The sequence below is a fragment of the Agelaius tricolor genome, unplaced genomic scaffold, assembly GCF_023055355.1.
Source record: "Agelaius tricolor isolate 1412-34295 unplaced genomic scaffold, bAgeTri1.0.p SCAF_28, whole genome shotgun sequence".
Taxonomy (NCBI): domain Eukaryota; kingdom Metazoa; phylum Chordata; class Aves; order Passeriformes; family Icteridae; genus Agelaius; species Agelaius tricolor.
This window is the reverse complement of record NW_027269288.1, coordinates 2,450,926-2,468,429: the sequence shown is the minus strand read 5'-3', so window position 1 is coordinate 2,468,429 and position 17,504 is coordinate 2,450,926. Positions and strand designations below refer to the sequence as shown.

At 52.5% G+C, this 17,504-nt stretch overlaps 2 protein-coding genes across 5 annotated transcripts in view; one reads left to right on the top strand and one right to left on the bottom strand.

The window, feature by feature from the left end:
• The first annotated feature begins 13 nt into the window (after nucleotides 1–13).
• On the top strand, nucleotides 14–6,236 carry SLC66A1 (solute carrier family 66 member 1). Of its 3 annotated transcripts, XM_071449206.1 has the most exons (8): nucleotides 14–411; nucleotides 800–973; nucleotides 2,025–2,154; nucleotides 2,677–2,764; nucleotides 3,812–3,960; nucleotides 4,695–4,787; nucleotides 5,199–5,384; nucleotides 5,614–6,236. In XM_071449206.1, exons 2-8 carry the CDS (start codon nucleotides 804–806, stop codon nucleotides 5,710–5,712), a joined length of 915 nt encoding a protein of 304 aa, XP_071305307.1. In that variant the 5' UTR covers nucleotides 14–411; nucleotides 800–803; the 3' UTR covers nucleotides 5,713–6,236. The 3 variants fall into 3 exon arrangements, with proteins under 3 accessions (XP_071305307.1, XP_071305306.1, XP_071305308.1); XM_071449205.1 differs by having other exon boundaries at nucleotides 14–973; XM_071449207.1 differs by lacking the exons at nucleotides 14–411; nucleotides 800–973 and adding an exon at nucleotides 1,176–1,861.
• A 3,516-nt stretch (nucleotides 6,237–9,752) lies between these two features.
• CAPZB (capping actin protein of muscle Z-line subunit beta) overlaps nucleotides 9,753–17,504 on the bottom strand; it is a 61,209-nt gene continuing 53,457 nt past the window's right edge. The window contains exons 7-10 of one of the 2 annotated variants that reach the window (XM_071449209.1): nucleotides 14,580–14,645; nucleotides 12,966–13,042; nucleotides 11,822–11,934; nucleotides 9,753–9,994 (exon numbers count right to left, since the gene is read on the bottom strand). In XM_071449209.1, the coding sequence (XP_071305310.1) occupies nucleotides 11,832–11,934; nucleotides 12,966–13,042; nucleotides 14,580–14,645 (246 nt within the window). In that variant the 3' untranslated portion in view covers nucleotides 9,753–9,994; nucleotides 11,822–11,831. The remainder of the gene's footprint in view (nucleotides 9,995–11,821; nucleotides 11,935–12,965; nucleotides 13,043–14,579; nucleotides 14,646–17,504) is intronic. The other variant, XM_071449210.1, reaches the window with a different exon arrangement.

Here is a 17,504-nt window from a genome sequence, read left to right as displayed (position 1 = left end):
CCTCACACGGCGGGGCCGAGCCCGGGCACACCGAGCTCGGGAAAAAACAGCGACTTCGGGAAAGGCAGGGCTGGGAGCCCGCGGGGAGCGGGGGCGAAAGCAGCGACTCTGTGAAAAGGCTCGCTGATTTCACGCCGTGAAAAATTCCTGGTGTCCGGCAACTTCCTGAGAAAGCGGCAGAGGAGCGGCGGGTTTGGGACAGCGTTAAAGGAAACCCGGCAGGGTTTGAGAGAGCAGCGAAAGAAACTGGCAGGGTCTGGGACAGCGGCGAAGGAAACCCGGCGGGTGTCTGAGGAGTTGTGGATTCGCAAAGAAAAACAGCCCAAGTTTCAAAAAGAGCGGGTTTTCAAGGAAAAGTACAGTTCCGAACCGCGTCGGTGAGGAGGCGAGTGCCGGGTGCTGCGAGGACAGGTTGGGTTGATTTCGACTTCTTTTATTTATTCTCCCCACACTTTTTTTTCACTGTTCCTTTTTTTCTGCTTCTTTTTTTTTTTTCTTTCCCGCTTCCATTTCCTTTTTTCTTTTTTTTTTTTTTATTTTTTTTCCCTTCCCCCCTTCTTTTCCTCCTTTTTCCCCCTTCTCTTTCTTCTTTCTTTCTTCTTCTTCTTCTTTCATTTCTTCTGTTTCTCTTTTGAGGCCAGATGCTGCCAGGCTGGCAGCAAACCCAATAAAAGTGAATTATCCACTAACGATGCATTTTTGCAACATGAGCCAGTACCCGGAACATCCCCAGACCTGTCCCTCCCACAGATCTTTCGTTCCCCATTGTTATTAAATTTTCTCTGTGTTATCCCGGCAGTTCCATGGCTGCGCGGCGCTGGAGGGGTGTCCCCTCTGGGAATGTCTCTGATTGTCCCAACGGCTCCCGCTGGATCATGGATGTGTTCCATGAGTGTGCCCAGGACAGCCGGGATGTCGCCAGCATCGTCCTGGGGCTGGGCTCCATCGGCTGCTTCATCGCCGCAGCCTTCCCGTGAGTACCGCTCCCGAATCCCCGAGTACCGCTCCCGAATCCCCGAGGTGCTGCTCCCGAATCCCCCGGGACCGCTCCCAAATCCGCGAGTACCGCTCCCGAATTTATGGGGACCACTCCCGAATTTATGGGGTCCGCTCTTAAATCCCTGGGTAAGGCTCCCGAATCCCCTGGGGACTGCTCCCAAATCCCTGAGTATCACTCCCGAATTTATGGGGACCGCTCCCGAATCCCTGAGTATCACTCCCGAATTTACGGGGACCGCTCCCAAATCCCAGAGAGCCGCTCCCGAATCCCTGAGTACTGCTCCAGAATTTCTGGGGGCCCCTCTCAAATCCCTGGATAAAGCTCCTGAACCCCCGGGGACCGTTCCAGAATCCCTGGAGACTGCTCCCGTATTTACGTGGACCGCTCCCAAATCCCTGGGTATGGCTCCCAAATTCCAGGGTACCGCTCCCAAATCCCCGAGGCTGCCCCCTCATCCCGGGCAGCCCTTCCCGCGGGATGGCAGACACCCTCTGGCAAGCACAAGGTGCCAGAATCAGTAAATCCCTGCGGCACAAGCAGCGAGGGCTCGGCAGATCTCGGCAGGGTGAGGGGAGCAGGCAGCGCAGCCCCAGAGCCCGGTGGTGGCCGCGGTGTTGTTGCCGTGCTCGCCAGCCGGGAATGTCCCACGTCAGGCACGTGCAGGCCCGGCAGGACAGGTCACACTGCAGAAGGAATGTCCCGTCCCCAGGAGCCCTGGGGTACTTGGAAGTGCTGACACAGGGGTGGCAGAGAGGCACATGAGGAGTCACGGCTCTTTCGAAACCAGAGGGGAGGATCCTGCAGCTGGGATCATCCTCCCCTCCCTGGGATCATCCTCCTGCTCCTCCCACAGGGCACTCGGTGAGGCCGGTGGGGCTCAGGAGTTCTGCCTGGGGCCAGGGGAACGTGGGGCCTTGCTTTTCCTCCCGTGGCTGCTTTGGGACCCACAGAGTGCTGGGGATGGCTCCCAGGTAGCGCTGAAGGCGCTGAGGTGATGTTTGCTCCCCTGCCCAATGCCCTGCAGGCAGTTCTACCAGGCCTGCAGAACGGGCATCATGGACCAGGCTCTGTCCATCTATTTCCTGCTGGGATGGCTGGGCGGAGACCTCCTCAACCTCATCGGCTCCTTCCTGGCTGATCAGCTGCCCCTGCAGGTACCGGGCCCCAGCTCCAGGGAGGAGGGAGGGGCTGGCAGCTGCTTTATCCAGCACTGGGAGCCCGAGAGCCAAACTGCCTGGGATGCTCCCTCGTTGGCCCCTAGAAATCCTCCCCTCTCCCATCCTGGGATTGCTCCCTTTTCCCCTTGGGTGTGGTCCATTCTCTCCCAGGGATGCTCCCTCCTTCCTCCCAGGGATGCTCCCTCCATCCTCCCCGGGGATGCGCCCTCCATCCTCCCCGGGGATTCTCCCTCCATCCTCCCTGGGGATGCTCCCTTCTTCCCCTCTTGGTGTTTTCCCTTCTCTCCCAGGGATGCTCCCTTCTTCACCCTGGAGTTACTCCTCTCCCTCCCTCTGGGGCTGTTCCCTTCTCCACCCCAGGACACCCTTCTCTCCCAGGGTTGCTCCCTTCACCCCAGGACACTCCCCTCTCCCCCAGGGACACGGGGAGGGCAGGGAGCAGCCCTGTGGGAGCCCCCCAGGTCCCCGTGGGTGTCCCCAGCATTCCCCTCCCCACAGGTGTACACAGCCATTTACTACGTGCTGGCAGACCTGGCCATGCTCTCCCTCTACTGCTACTACCGGGTGAAGAACGGGGGCAGAGCCTGTGAGTTGGGGCACGGGGGGGCCTCTATTGCCCTGGGCACTGGGAGCAGAGAGGGGGGGATTCCAGGGCACTCTGGGACCCAGGGAGATTCCAGGCACTGTTAGTAGATGATGTCTCTTGTTGCTTGCTGGGTTGGTGGTTTGGTTTTGGTTTTTTTTTCCTTATAATAATTTGAGCCCCTCGGAGAGCCAGAGCCAACAAACAGCTACAGGCTGGGCCTGGGCTTCTGCAGGCCCTGCAACCCCCACCCCCCCATGGTGTCCAGGCTGAAAACAACCCCCCCATGAGCCTCAGGGGGCACAGAAACAAATAAATATCCCACAGTTACGTGGTGACTCCACCTCAGAGCTGGGACTCGCAGAACTCCTGACTCAGGCAGTGCTGCAAGGGAAAGGGGGAAGTTTCCCTGCTGTCTTGGGGCCAAAACTTGACAGGGAAGTTCCTGTCTGTCCAACTGGAGTGAAAAGGGAACCTGAGCAGTTCTTGCAGGGTTTAAACAGACAGAGAAAACAGAAAATCCCCTTTCCAGCACTGCTGAACCCCAAACAGGCTCCTTGGGACTGGGGTGATTGTTTAACTTAGACATGTAAAGTTATTGCCAATTGGTATTTGACCCATCAGATCCATGGTTTTGTTAAGTTGGAGAGCTTGCTTACTGAATATGATCACTAAAAATTACTGAAAAATAGTAAATTACTACTAACAAATAAGCCACAGCAGGGCTTGCTCTGGCAGGGATTTGAGAGCGACTTAAGACAGTGAAATCTTCTAGTGGGGATGATTCTATAGAGCCCTGAACCCAAAGAAACCAAGATAGGAGCAGTTTCCTTCCTGATAAGGCACAAATTGGGCACATCAGTGGCAGATAAATCACAGCAGCCACTGCCCCATCCCTTGGTGAGATAAGGGACAGTTCAGAGGTTGCTCAGTGCCTTGGTGAGATAAGGGGGAGCTTGGAGGTTTCTTCAGCCCAGAGGGTCCTGGCGGCCCCGGGGCTGTTGGGGTTGCTGGGCTCTTCCTGATCAGGCTCTGTCTGCCTCTCTGCAGTCCCTGCTCCCATCAATGCAGCCTTTGTGTTCCTCTCCGTGGGGTCCCTGTCCAGCCTCTCCCTCCTGGGCAGTGCCAGCACTGAGGCTCCAGGGGCTTTCAAAGGGAGGTCTCTGCTGTCAGCTCCTGGGGATGAGCTTGGACCAAAGGTGAGCCAGTTCCTGAATCTGGGAGATGGGAGAGAGCTCTGGGTGGGGATGCCCTGCTGGATGCTGTGATCCCAAAATCCACCCTGGACCCCACCACGTGTTCTGGGGTTAGGGGCTGTTCCCAAATTGTTCTCCAGGAGACTGTTAGAGTCTAGGAAGATGGCACAGGAGAGTGAACTTTTTCAAAGATTCCTCCAAAATTCAGGAACAGTTTGCTGCAGGATTTCAGACATTTCAGGGCATTTTCACTTCAAACTTCAAGCACTTCTATGGCTCTGCTCAAGAGTCAGCAAACCTCACATTTCCCACATCTCTGTTTGCAAACAGACTTTATCTCAGGTAGCTGAATAGGATGGACAAAAAATGTGGTTCCTGTGTTCAGGAAATTTGTAAGACTTCTCCCCTTTAATTCTTTTTCCAATTATCCACATTTATATATATTACTGAAAATCAAAGCAAGAAAGTGCAGCAAGGTAACTCAGTTGGCTGAACTGAAAGTAGGTTTGTAGAACAGTTTTGCTCTGGCAATAGAAAAGGACCTCTGAGCAAAGTAAACCCAGTTCCCGTTATAACAGCCTGAGTGGGTATTTTCCCGTGGCAAGGTGAAATGTTAATTACCAGCTGTAATTATCAGCGGGCTGTCAGAGGAGGGCAGCGGGCGCACGCGGGGTGGGTGTGGCCGTGCTGGGGCTCTGAGCACGGGGGCTGGCCCTGTCCCCGCCCCTGCCTTGCAGCCGTTCTCCAGGACCGAAATCATTGGATTTGCCATCGGCTCCGTGTCCTCCGTGCTCTACCTGTGCTCCCGGGTGCCCCAGATCTGCACCAACGTGAGTGCCCAGCCTGGCACCCCGGGGCTCCTCACCTGGCACTCCCTGGGGGCTGGGGAGTCTCCTTTTCTCCTTTCTCCCCTGGAGGGTTCTCCTTTCTCCCTGGGGGAGCTTCTCCTTTTTCCTCTCTGCTCAGAGGTCCCAGGCCCCATCTCTGATCATTCCATAAGGGACAACTTCTCTGTATTTAGTTTTCTCCCCTCTCTTTAACCTACCAATATTTTCAGGGTGGGGCTTTCATTTTGTCTAATTTACAAGCCAAAGGGGAACTAAAAGACTCCCAGCACTGAGTCACCACTTCTCTTTCTTAATGCTGGGGGTGAGCATGATTAATATCATGATTAAATTAATAGTTGTGGAGAGATTTAGGAGAGCTGCACCCAAGCTCCTCTCCTCTCCCTCTTTTCCCAGTACAAGAGGAAATCCACCAGTGGGGTCTCCTACTCTCTCTTTGCCCTGGTGATGCTGGGGAATTCCCTGTATGGGCTCAGTGTCCTCCTGAAGAACCCGGAGCCAGGCCAGGCCCAAGGTGACTACATCCTGCACCACCTGCCCTGGCTGGTGGGCAGCCTGGGAGTGCTGGCCCTGGACGTGGCTGTATCCTTTCCCCAGGGCTGGGATCCATCCTGCCAGGGCTGGGAGGGCTGCCAGGAGGGTGGGGTGCTGGGGGATCTGTGCTGCTGCTCTGGCTGGGAAAGGCTCAGCCCCTGCTTTGCACCGAGCTCCCTGGCCTGCTCCCACCTCTCCTGGCACAATCTCGGGGTGCTGACCCCCAGTGCATGCCCAGCTCCCCCTGTGAGTGTGCAGAGCCTTGACCTCTCCCCAGATCTCCTTCCAGTTCCTGGCCTACAGGAAAGGACGGCCTGGCAGCCTCGAGGAGAGGGGTGCTCTCCTGGGGGAGCCAGATGAGAGCCCCGAGAGCTGACAGAGGGACCTGCCCTGCAGGGAGAGGAGGAGGAGGAGGAGGAGGAGGATGCACATGAGCAAGGTGGCCTTAGGGCTGGCCACACCAGCCCCTCCATCCTGGTGGCTCCTGGCAGCAGAGACCCTGAGCCCATGGGTGACACGTTGTGCTGCCAAGGCAGTGGCAGAGGATGCTGCTGGGACACCTGGTGCCTCTTTGATACCAATGATGCTTTCAGGATCAAAGGGAATTTTTGGATACCTCAGCTGCTCTTCGCTGCTCCGGTGCCCCACAGCTGAGCCTGGTCACTGCTGTGTCTGCCCAGGGTGATCTGGAACTTCCTTGGTGCTGAAAAACGTGGGGAGAGCCTGAGTGGGGAGGGCACAGGAGACTGACCTGCCACAGACACAACCCTGTGGCCTCACAGCTCCCTCAGGGGACACACAGGGCTGGATCCAGTGGGGAAGGAGCAGCAGAACCCAAGTGTTCAGTCCACACCTGTTTTAATTAGCATGGCTCACCCATCTATAAAACACATCTTTCCCCACCTGCCTCCCTTGGTTTCATTTTGCTGCTTTACTTGGCAGCTCCTGCCTCTTTCCTAATGAGTCTCACAGTCCCCATTCCCTGATTTCTTGTTTTTTGCCTCACCCATGTTTTAATTGCATGGATTCCTTGGGGAAGTTGCTCCATTGCTGTTCCCCAGCAGAAGAGCAGAGCTGCTCATTCTGGTTTTTTCAGTTCCTGCCCCCTATCCTTAATGAATTTATCCTCATTCTGACAAATTTATCTTCAATCTGATGCATTTATCCTCAGTCTGATGAATTTATCCTCAGTCTGATGATTTTATCTTAACCTGTTGAGTTTATCTGCAACACTGATGAGTTTATCTGCAACACTGATGAGTTTATCTGCAACACTGATGAGTTTATCCCCCTCTGGGGCCCTGAGCTCAGCACAGTGCTCCTCCAGCAGGGAAGGTCAGGAAGCAGGGCTGGGCTGGGAGGAGCTGTGTCCCCAGCAGGACAGAGTGGAGCTGGAGCCAGGCTCCCTCCGTGGGCTGAGCTCTTCCTGCTGGGGATGAGCAGCTCAGTGTCCCTGGGAAAATGAGGAACCAAAGCTTGGAGACCCTTCAGGAAAATGATCACAGCTTGGCCTTGTGAAAACAAGAGCTTTCCTTTTCCTGCAGTTCCTGTCAGCTCTTCTTTGCTTCCCTTTCCCCTCTCCAGTTCCCTTCCTGATACCCAACATTGTGTCCCTTTTGGCTTTATCATTAATTTATGATTCCTCAGCCAGTCCATGGCATTTGTCCTTCCCAAGGAAGTTACTCTGCTTTGTCCTCACACTGAGGACACCAATCTATGGATCTCACATTAAATGGGATTCCAAGTGCTCAGTGCCCCCCAAGCTGCAGCACCAGGTTCATGGAAACACAAACTGGGCCAGGTCTTGGACTGACCCAGCTGTCTTCAGAAAGGAAATGTAGCTTTCAGTCTCTCTGAGCCACCTGAACCAAGTGAGTTTTTACTGGGTTAATTCACAGCTCCTGGGGATGAGCTTGGACCAAAGGTGAGCCAGTTCCTGAATCTGGGAGATGGGAGAGAGCTCTGGGTGGGGATGCCCTGCTGGATGCTGTGATCCCAAAATCCACCCTGGACCCCACCACGTGTTCTGGGGTTAGGGGCTGTTCCCCTTTTAGGGCCAAATTGTTCTCCAGGAGACTGTTAGAGTCTAGGAAGATGGCACAGGAGAGTGAACTTTTTCAAAGATTCTTCCAAAATTCAGGAACAGTTTGCTGCAGGATTTCAGACATTTCAGGGCATTTTCACTTCAAACTTCAAGCACTTCTTTGGCTCTGCTCAAGAGTCAGCAAACCTCACATTTCCCACATCTCTGTTTGCAAACAGACTTTATCTCAGGTAGCTGAGTAGGATGGACCAAAAAATGTGGTTCCTGTGTTCAGGAAATTTGTAAGACTTCTCCCCTTTAATTCTTTTTCCAATTATCCACATTTATATATATTACTGAAAATCAAAGCAAGAAAGTGCAGCAAGGTAACTCAGTTGGCTGAACTGAAAGTAGGTTTGTAGAATAGTTTTGCTCTGGCCATAAAAAAAAAAATTCACAATTCTGCCCCTCCAGATTCACAGGCAAAGGGGCTGCTCACCTCATCCTGCAGCAGCAGCATTTCCTGTCCTGTAGGACATTTCATATCCTGTTTTAATCCAAACCATGAGCCAATCTCTCATCTCTGCCACTCACAACACTGAATAATTGTCACATATGGAGTTTTCCTAAAGCTGGACAAAGAACCTCTGCCATAAGGAGGAAAGAGTGTGTGTATAAATATTTCTATATATAAATGTATCACAGAGTCTGTCCCCACAGTGCACCTGAAGCAGGGTTAGGTTCAAAGCTGATTTCCTCTGACTTTCCCTGGGCTGGGCAGGATGGAGCAAGGGCAGCAGCTGCACCCAGAGCTCACCCCCCCAGCCAGCTCAGGGTGCCTGGGATTCCTGAGGCTCTCCCTGAGTTCCCATCCCTCCCAGGCACTGCTGCAGTCCTGTCTCTCTGTTCAGGATCTTGCAGAGGCAAATGGTAAAGCAGAAAAGGCCAAGCAGGTACAACCCTCCCTGAGGGAGAGGGTAACTGGGAACCTCAGCAGGAGTCTCCCCCTCCCAGAGCTCACAGAAACATCTCCAGCTTCAGGAAAGGTTTGTGTTGGGACAGAACTGACAAATCCCAGAGTGTTCCCTGGGGGATCCCAGCCCTTCCCACCCCGTGTCCCACAGGAGCTGCTGCAGGCTCTGGGTGAGCCCTGGCCACGTGCAGGAGTCTGGTGGGCACAGGTCATGGTACAAAAGCAAATTGCAGCACATTAATTAATCCCTGTTAATGCCAACAGCCCCCACTGGCAGAGGCTCACACAGGGCAGCTCCCAGAGCCAGGAGCAGCCCAGCAGATCTTTCTGTGCTTCCCCAGCATTAGGCTTGGTACAACCACAGCCTGCAGCAGGCAGGGAACCCAAAGCTGTGCCAGGTCCCTCTGCCCCCCAAGGGCTCAGGAGGGGACGGTGGGGGAGGTCCCAGTGACACAGGGAGGAGCTTTGGGGTCAGCAGGGATGGCAGGGAGGAAGCAGCCACCCCAGCACAGCCCCTCTGCCCAGGGCTAAACACAGGAGCCCCCAGGCTGCTTCCAGCACAGCTGGGCAGACCCCTCTCCCCTGGGCACACCTGCATGGGCATGTGCTGGGTGCCTGGAGCACCAATCCCAGCACCTTGGAAGGGCAGCAGAATGAACAACCCAGGGCCAAGGAGCAGAGGGACATCACAGCCCCTTCCAGACAAACATTTCTGGATGTGGGACAAAAAACAAACCCCAAGTAACCCTGCAAGGAAGGAAAGAGAAACAAGGAGGACACGATCACACAAACATCTTCCTGGGATTTTTTTTTGTTGTTTTTATTGTTTTAGTCTTTTTTTTTTCCTTTTCTTTTTTTCCATTTTTTAGTATGGAGGCTCAAGTATCAGATGTAGATTCAATTTAAGCTTTACAAAAAAAAAAAACAAAAAATCAAAACAAAAACCCCTTTTGCATTCCATAAAAATTGACAGAAAAGCGCCTTGGAACCAGGCTATAGAAGAGCAGAACTTTCAGCAGGTCTTGAAATCACCATCTCCTGCACATCTGGGTTACTCAGTATTGTACAACCCCCAGGAACACCCTCTCTTCCCTCCCTCCCTCCAGCCAGCCCCTGTGCCCAGCCCCCAAACATACGTGGAATAGATTATTTTTCTTTTTTTTTTTTTGTTTTTCCAGTTCTTCCTCTTTCACACACCACAGTATTTAATAAATTTTTGTTTTACATTTTTTACACCAATGTAACAAAAGGCAGGAGGGGTGAGGGAGGAAAAGACAAACAATGATCTGTGGTGATGCATATAAATGGGGGAGGGTGGGAAAGGGGGGAGGAGAAAAAAAATAATACATGGACTTCTACAGGAACATAGCCTAAGGTCTCAATAGTAAAATGTGGTGCAAAGTAGGCCTCAGAGACTGAAAAAGTTTGTACAGCTTTATTCATGGGAGAGGATGGCGCTGCATGGAGAGTATTGGATGCAAATCGTGATGTGACCAACAGAAAAGGGCGGGGATGATTCTCTAGGAAAGGAATCTAACGAGTGCATGGCATGGCTGGTTAGCACTGACAGGACTTTAACTTTGCTGCTTCCTCTTCAAAGCCTCCACCAGGTCGTTTTTAAGAGCTTCTTGTTTTGATTTGTCTGCAAAAGTCTGCACAGACCTGTGGGGAAGAAGGAAAGGGGGGTCAGGGGCAGCGCAGGGCAGGGCAGGGCAGGGCTGGGAGTCAGGAGGAAGGAGAAGCCCCTGAGCCCAGGCTCAGCTGTGCCTGCTGGAGCCCAGGAAGCAGAAGTGAAGTGACCACTCAGTGAGAACACCAAGCCAAACTCACTCTGGCAAGGAAGGCACCAAAGGCTTCCCCAGCAGCTCCGCTCAGCCCCGGCTGCAGGGAGAGTCCCAAGGTTTCTGTTACAGACTGCAGAGCCCAGCATCCCACAGCCAGGGGGGTTACAGCTCCTGCCCCTGCTCCTGCTGCTGCCCCCAGATGCAGAGAAAACCCAGCCCCACCCAGGGAAGGGCTGGGCTGGGGAGCTCTGACCCTTCTGTTCACCCAGGGTCACCTTGGAGCCCCCTCCAGCCTCTGCACCAGGGGAAATGGCAGCTGGAGGTTCTGCTCTCAAATTTGCCTTTTTTGTACTTTCCCTAAGGAATGAGTGATCAAAGCAGCTGAAGAACAGAGACACTGTCACAAGGTTATTGCAGGGATTCCCTCTGCCTGAGAGAACAGAGGAAAAGCTCCACCTGTCAGGAATCACCTGGGATCACTGTCCTGGGAGATGCCTGTGGAGGAAGCTCTGATTTCAATAAGACAATAAGAAATTTCCACTTTTAAAAAGGCCCCTCTTAAATAAATTGATAGAATGGGTTCTATCCAGGACCAAACTTCTCCAGAGTGGATACCACAGAGCAGTGGTAGGATTCAGCTGGGTAGAGTTTCTCCCCACCTAAACCACATTTCACAGCCTTTACGGCACCTGGGAGAGTGGAAGATCTCCCTGCCCATGGCAGGGGGTTGGAACTGGATGAGTTTCAAGGGCCCTTCCAACCCAAACCAGTCTGGGATTCTGTGATTCAGAGCAACCTCATTTTCCCTGGTTGCTGTCTCCTGTAAGCAAGGCTGCTCTTTGTGGTGGTGATTTTCCAACCATTTTTGTAACAGTATTTCCATTCTCTTGTCTCTGGAGACTTCTGCTGCTTTAATAAAAACATATACATTTATATTTGCATTTGTCACAGGCTGAAGAAGTGGTTCTTGGCCACTATCAACAAATAGTGAGTTTCCCCCTTCGTCAGCTGAAGTGTTTGAAACAACGTCTGTAACTGGTTAGGAAGGGAGTGGAAGGTTAAGGAGGCTCAGGGTTAGTCACTGCCCTGACACTCGGAGCTCCAGAGCAACGAGCACAGCACCAGATCCCTCTGGAGGCTGTGCAGAGCACGAGCAGGGGAGGCTGGCAATGTCTGAGTGAGCCTGAGCAGGACTGAGGCTCCAGGGAAGCTCAAACTCCAGCAGGCTCACGGGGAAGGTGTGAGGTGAGCACACCTTTACTCTCAAGTCATGGAAGAACCAGAATCTTTTTTTTTCCAAACTGTGACACTCCCAGGATTTCATTCTGCAGGGAGTACACTGGGATTCCAGGGAATTTCTCCATGAAGTGGAATACCACAGGTGTACAGAACTGCTGGTGCCCAAGGGACAGAGTCCTGGGGCTGCTGGATGGAATCAGCCCAATCCCACAGCACTCCACGTGCTCCTTTCCTGCTCCCAAGCCAGAGTGCAAAGTGGTAAATCCTGCCCCAGTTCCGAGCATGAGGATTCCATGAGGGAGGAGAAAACACTGAAAACAAGAACCCCAGCACTGAGCCAGCCCCAGGAGGCTGGGCTGGCTGCTCCCTGTGGGATTAGGGGTTAGTTCTTCCCGTTACCATGCAGGGGCTGGGCTGGTGAGTCCTGGTTTAGTGTTGGCTCACACCTCACAGGCAGCAGGGGTACCTGGATTGGTTTAGTTATCAGGCTGGATGTAGATCTGGCGCTGGGTCAACACTTGAGAAAGTTCCCTCTGCAACTGCTTATACTTTTGGTTGTCAGGAATAGCATCGATAGATCTACAGAGAGCAGTGGGAAACCAGGGAGCAAACAGGGAAAAGAACAGTCAGAAGAACTTGGTAACACAGAGCTGGGGCTCTGGGGAGCTCCAGGGAGGAGAAGGGGACACACACAGGAGAGAAGGAGCAGGGACAGGCTGGAGGAGCCTGGGTGGTTCCTGCACACAGGGCCAGGACTCTGAGGGATGGGGAGAGAGCAGAGATCCAACCACAGCAGCTCAAGGCAACGTTCACAAGAGAAAGGCTCAATTACAGATTACCTCTGATGGAATTAAAGCTTCCTGCCTAAACCCTGCTCAGCACAAAGGAAACTGAGGCTGGTTTGTCCTGGGCTTGGGGCAGAACCCAGAACCCCTCCCACAGCTCCTGCTGCTCCCTCTGCCCATACAGCAGCACCAATATTGAATTAACACCATTTTTCTCTCTTCTTCCACATCTCAGTGAGTGAGGGAAGAGCAGAGCATTTATTTGTGCCCTTTGGTTATTCTACATTACCACACTGTGCTGGGAGGTCTCTCTGTACTTTAAAATGAAGTGATTTGGCATCACAGTGATTTCCTCTGTGAGCATAAGAATTACCAGCTTGGGATCTCCATGTCCAGGAATGAGCAGGGGCTGAACAGCACAGCACAGTTTCCCCACAGAAAGGCACAGGGAATTTAATCTCTTCTCATACACTGTATTTTGACCAGTGGTGTTGAGAGAAAGACAGAATTTAAAACAAAATCTAAATACCACAAACCACTCCTGTCATGACTTAATTCTGGGAATATTTTTAAGGACAGTAGAAAGAGAAGACAGAATTTAAGGACTGTGAATAAAACAAATGAAAAATAATCCAAAAATACAAGTGTTAGTTGGGCTGTTTTACTCCTGGTGAGGAAACAAGTGATTAAAACATTGCTTCAGATTTCTGCCACAGAAGAGTTCCCTGAACTCCACACAACAAAAATTGTCCCACAGCACAGGGAGGGGAAAACCAAGCAGCTCAAGGCTGGGGTGGCACTGCAGGGATGCAAAGGGTCCCTTACCTCAGCCCATTGACGATGTCCTTTGTCTTTCCAAAATAAATCTCGTTCAGTGTACTTCTGATTTTGTTTTCCATGTCCTGGAAAAGAAAGCAGCACAGCAGCTCTTCAGTGCCCTCACTGTGTGCAGGGATGCTGCAGCACCAGGGCCACTCTGAGCACAGCCCCTGGAGCACTGCCTGCACTCAGAGCCCACAGACCCCTGGGCCCAGCCCCTGCTCCCATCCCAGCACTGGGGCTTTGTCAAATTTCCTGAAAAATCCCTTCCCCAGGATTCTTCTCCTGGGAAGCTGAGGAGCCTCAGAGAAAAAGGAAAATAATAATGATCTGATTGCTTCTCCTGTGTTTTGCTGCTTTGGAATGTGGTTGGAGATTGTTTATCCAAGAGGTGCATGTTTGATTGGTGTCATGTGAATTGTTCTGAGTTCATGACCAATCACAGTCAGCTGTGTCAGGACTCTGGCAGCAGTCATGAGTTTTCATTATTATTCTTTGTAACCTTCTGTCTGTATCCTTTCTCTGTTATTTAGTATAGTTTTAGCATAATATAATATAATATAATATAATATAATATAATATAATATAATATAATATAATATAATATAATATAATATAATATAATATAATATAATATAACAGCCTTCTAAGAACATGGAGTCAGATTTCTCAATTCCTCCTTGGTCCTGGGGACCCAGCAAACACCTCAGGCCTTTGTTCCTGCTCTCCCCTCCCAGCCCATCTCCCCAGCTATGGGAGTTCTGTGCACCACGAGAGGGCAGCGTCTCTCCAGCCCTGCACAGAGGGAGCTGCACCAGCCCAACCTTCCCGTGCAGCTCCCGGCCCTGCACGGCTCCAGGAGCCCAGCCAGTCCTGCAGGACAACCACGAGCCAGAGCTCTGGGCTCAGGAGTGACTTTGAATCCTTGACTTGTTCTTATCAGCTGCACGACAGAGCTCTGAGGGAGATCTTGTAACAAAGCAGCTTTTTTCCATTGCTTTCACTCAAGCAAACAACTTTTAAAAGGGATCACAAAAGAAGCAGCTGCCTTTCTTTAATTTCCCAGTTCCCTAAAGATGCATCAGAGTTGAGAATTTTCTCCTTTCTTGGCTATAACAATGAAGAAAATCTGGGACACTTTCAGTCAGGACAGTGCAGTGAAACAGCAAAGTGGTGCTGCAGCTTCTGAGCAGCTGCACTCCTTGTGCTGAGCTTCCAGGGCTGAGAGCTGCCACCAAACCCAACACCAAACCCAACACCAAACCCAGCTCCAGGGGGTTTCATAAACACTGGATCCACACTGAACTTTCAGTCCAAGGGACAGTGCTGTAGCAACCTGACTCGAAATAATTCTCCCCAGAAGTGGCTGCAAAAGCAAACCTGAGGGTAGAAGTTGTTCCTTGGTGCTCAGGAAGGGAGCACCCCTTTTCTCCCACTGCAGGGCTGAGCGGGACACAAGGGGCAGAGGGTGGCTTTGTACCCAGACAGCTGGGAGGGATGGAAGGAGGTGGAAGGACCACACACCCAGCAAGAACAGGAATCACTAAGTTATTTGTAAAGAAAAATGCAACAAAATTCCAAGGAATGGGAGCAACTGTGGGCAGCAGAAGCTGCACTCACCTCTACCAAGCGGCCGATGTTGGCTATGTGTGGGGAGGAGTCACTCACAGTCTCATCCTTCTCCATCTGCAAAGGAAAGCACAGATCCATCCATCTCAGGGAGCTGGGGGCAGGGCAGGGCCCAGCAGGGCTGGGAGAGGGGCAGTCACCACCTCCCCCATGTGCAAACACAGGAGAAGGTGCTGAGAAAGCCCCAGCACTCCCCACAGGCACAGGCTGGCAGGGGAGATGTGGTGGAATAAAAAGCCAGGAATGGCAAGAGCCCCTCTGCAGACAGGCCCCACAAGAGCCACCCCCTCCCAGCACAGAGCAGCCAAGTGTCCTTTGCAGGAGAAATTCAGAGCTGGAACAACTCAGGGGTGCAGTGACAGCACAGCCCCAGTGCAGGACCTGGACAGGACTCAGCTCCTGAGCCAGCTCAGCTCTTCCAGCCCAACCCCAGAGCTGGGAGCTGCAGCACTCCCTGGATTCCATCTGGCTGTGCCTGATGGGGCACCCAGCCCTGGCCCTCCATGGCCTGTGTGCTGTGGGGGCACCAGTTCTGGGTTTCCCTGGCTCTGGGTTGAAGACACTTGAGATGATAGTTCATGTTCAGAGTCAGGTGTTTATTGTTTCTTATCAGTAAAACAGTCTCACTGCTGTGAGTTGGGCAGCTTTTCATTAGAAGGCACAAAATGGCCAACAATCTCTTGTTCCAAGGTCTTCTATGACTAAATTATCCAATTAAGAAAGGACATCTAGATTATTTTCCCTTTTAACCCAATAACTGATCCCACAGAGCCCCCAATGCAGACGTTTCTGCCCAATCACAAAATGCCACCCAAACCCATGGAGAAGGAGGAAGAAGAAGCATGAAGAGGAAACCCAGGACAGCACCCTGTGCCCTGCATCTTGCTGCCATCCACAACATACTAAAAATCCCCAAACCTCAATTTCTCACCCAGTGATCCACCTACACTACTCTCTATAATCTATTTCACACTTTTGTGGATTCCAGTCTATCTTGAAGACTGGGAAACTTTCTCCATGGATGAGGGTCAGAGTCAGTGCTGCCCTGGGGGTCAGGGCACCCCAGAGCAGACTCAGAAATATTCCCAGTGCCCTGGGTTTCCTCAGTGTGCTCAGCAGAGTCCATCCTCCCCAGCTCCTGAGGTGTAACTGTGGCCAGGACACAGCCAAGTGCTCAACTGTGAACATCAGACCCAGGAACCTCAGCAGGATTTGCTGAGACAGCAAGAAAACAAAACTGGGAGACAAATGCAGTGGGAAGAACAGTCTTCAAAGGATTTCACTAATCCCACTGAATTCTCTCATCCATCTGCTCCTATCCCTCCCTCAGGGCAGAGTTTAAAAATCTGGGCCAGCCACAGGTTTGTTCTAATAAGCCAAGGCTGGAACAGGCTTGGGGAAGCGTGTAATTTAGCTGGACCCCTGGAGGCAAGAGATAACCTGGAAGAGGGGGAGAAAGAGCAGCAGGACGTTTCATTTTGCCTTCAGACTGTTTCCATGGAATGGAGACACTGCCTGGAGAAGGGCTCCAGCTGCAGTGCAGGGACAATGCAGACCTGACCTACACCAACACACCCATGGGGAGCTGGAGCCATCAGCAAACTGCCCCAATGTGGGGCAGCTGGGGGCTGGCAGAGGGGCAGGCACTGCCACAGGCTCCCTGCTTGCCTCCTCCACACCTGGACAGGCTCAGCTCTGGTTAAGAAGCAGAATCTGAAAATAGATTTTTTTTTTTAATTAAAAAAACCCTGTATATTATTACATGTCCATAAAAACTGCTGCCAGAAGGAAAACATTTTTATGTGCTCTGGAAGGCCAGATGTTACAAGAGGCTGTTTAATGGAGTGCAGAGTCAAGATCAGCCATGTCCTACAAACAGTTGGGTTTTGAGTTGTTGGGGTTTTTAAAGGTTCCTTCCTGTGGCTGGCACTGCTCAGGCTCAGGCAGCAGCAGCACTTCTGCTGCTCAAATAGAGCTGGGTTTGCTCTGAGGGGAAATTCCCACTACAGGCTGAGTTCAGGAGCAGCTCATGCTCCCTCTGGCACTGCCCACTGCCTGCTGGGCTCAGCCAAACCCAGGGGGAGCCCAGGCTGAGCCCAGTCCCAGCTCCTCAGTCCCAGCCTCAGTCCCAGCCCAGTCCCAGCTCCTCAGTCCCAGCCCAGGCTGAGCCCAGTCCCAGCTCCTCAGTCTCAGCCCAGTCCCAGCTCCTCAGTCTCAGCCCAGTCCCAGCTCCTCAGTCCCAGCTCCTCAGTCCCAGCTCCTCAGTCCCAGCCCAGTCCCAGCTCCTCAGTCCCAGCTCCTCAGTCTCAGCCCAGTCCCAGCTCCTCAGTCCCAGCTCCTCAGTCTCAGCTCAGCCCAGTCCCAGCCCCAGCTCAGTCCCAGCCCAGTCCCAGCTCCTCAGTCCCAGCCCAGTCCCAGCCCAGTCCCAGCTCAGTCCCAGCCCAGTCCCAGTCCCAGCCCAGTCCCAGCTCTGTCTCAGCTCAGTCCCAGCTCAGTCCCAGCCCTGGCTCCCCTCCTGGCTCCCCCAGCCATCTGCTCCAGGCTGACTCACAGGGACACTCACTAATCTCACTCCTCTGGGCCATCTCCAGGGCTCCCTGCTCACTTGGGATGTTTCCTGCCCAGAATAAAGCAGCTGCCTGGGCTTTCTGTAAACATTATTTGGAGGAATAATATAAAGAGGGACATTTAAGCTGGAAAAACACTTTGTTTCATCGTGAAAGTGTCTGAAAATACCAGCAAAGGTAGAAGGGAACTCATCCTCCATTTTGCTCTGAAAAGCCAACAACACCCACAGCTGCTCTGGCCACGGAGCAAAGTGAAAATCCCTTTAATGAAACACAAACAGCAATGTGTGCCAAGGGCTCCCAAAGCCACAGGCAGGCTGAAGGCTCCAGGTGGAAAATATGTGGAATT

Coding starts and splice junctions, on each gene's coding strand:
- SLC66A1 (XM_071449206.1), top strand. CDS start 804: ATGGCTGCGCGGCGCTGGAGGGGTGTCCCCTCTGGGAATGTCTCTGAT. Junction 974..2,024: donor TTCATCGCCGCAGCCTTCCC/GTGAGTACCGCT, acceptor AATGCCCTGCAG/GCAGTTCTACCAGGCCTGCA. Junction 5,385..5,613: donor TGCTGGCCCTGGACGTGGCT/GTATCCTTTCCC, acceptor ACCTCTCCCCAG/ATCTCCTTCCAGTTCCTGGC.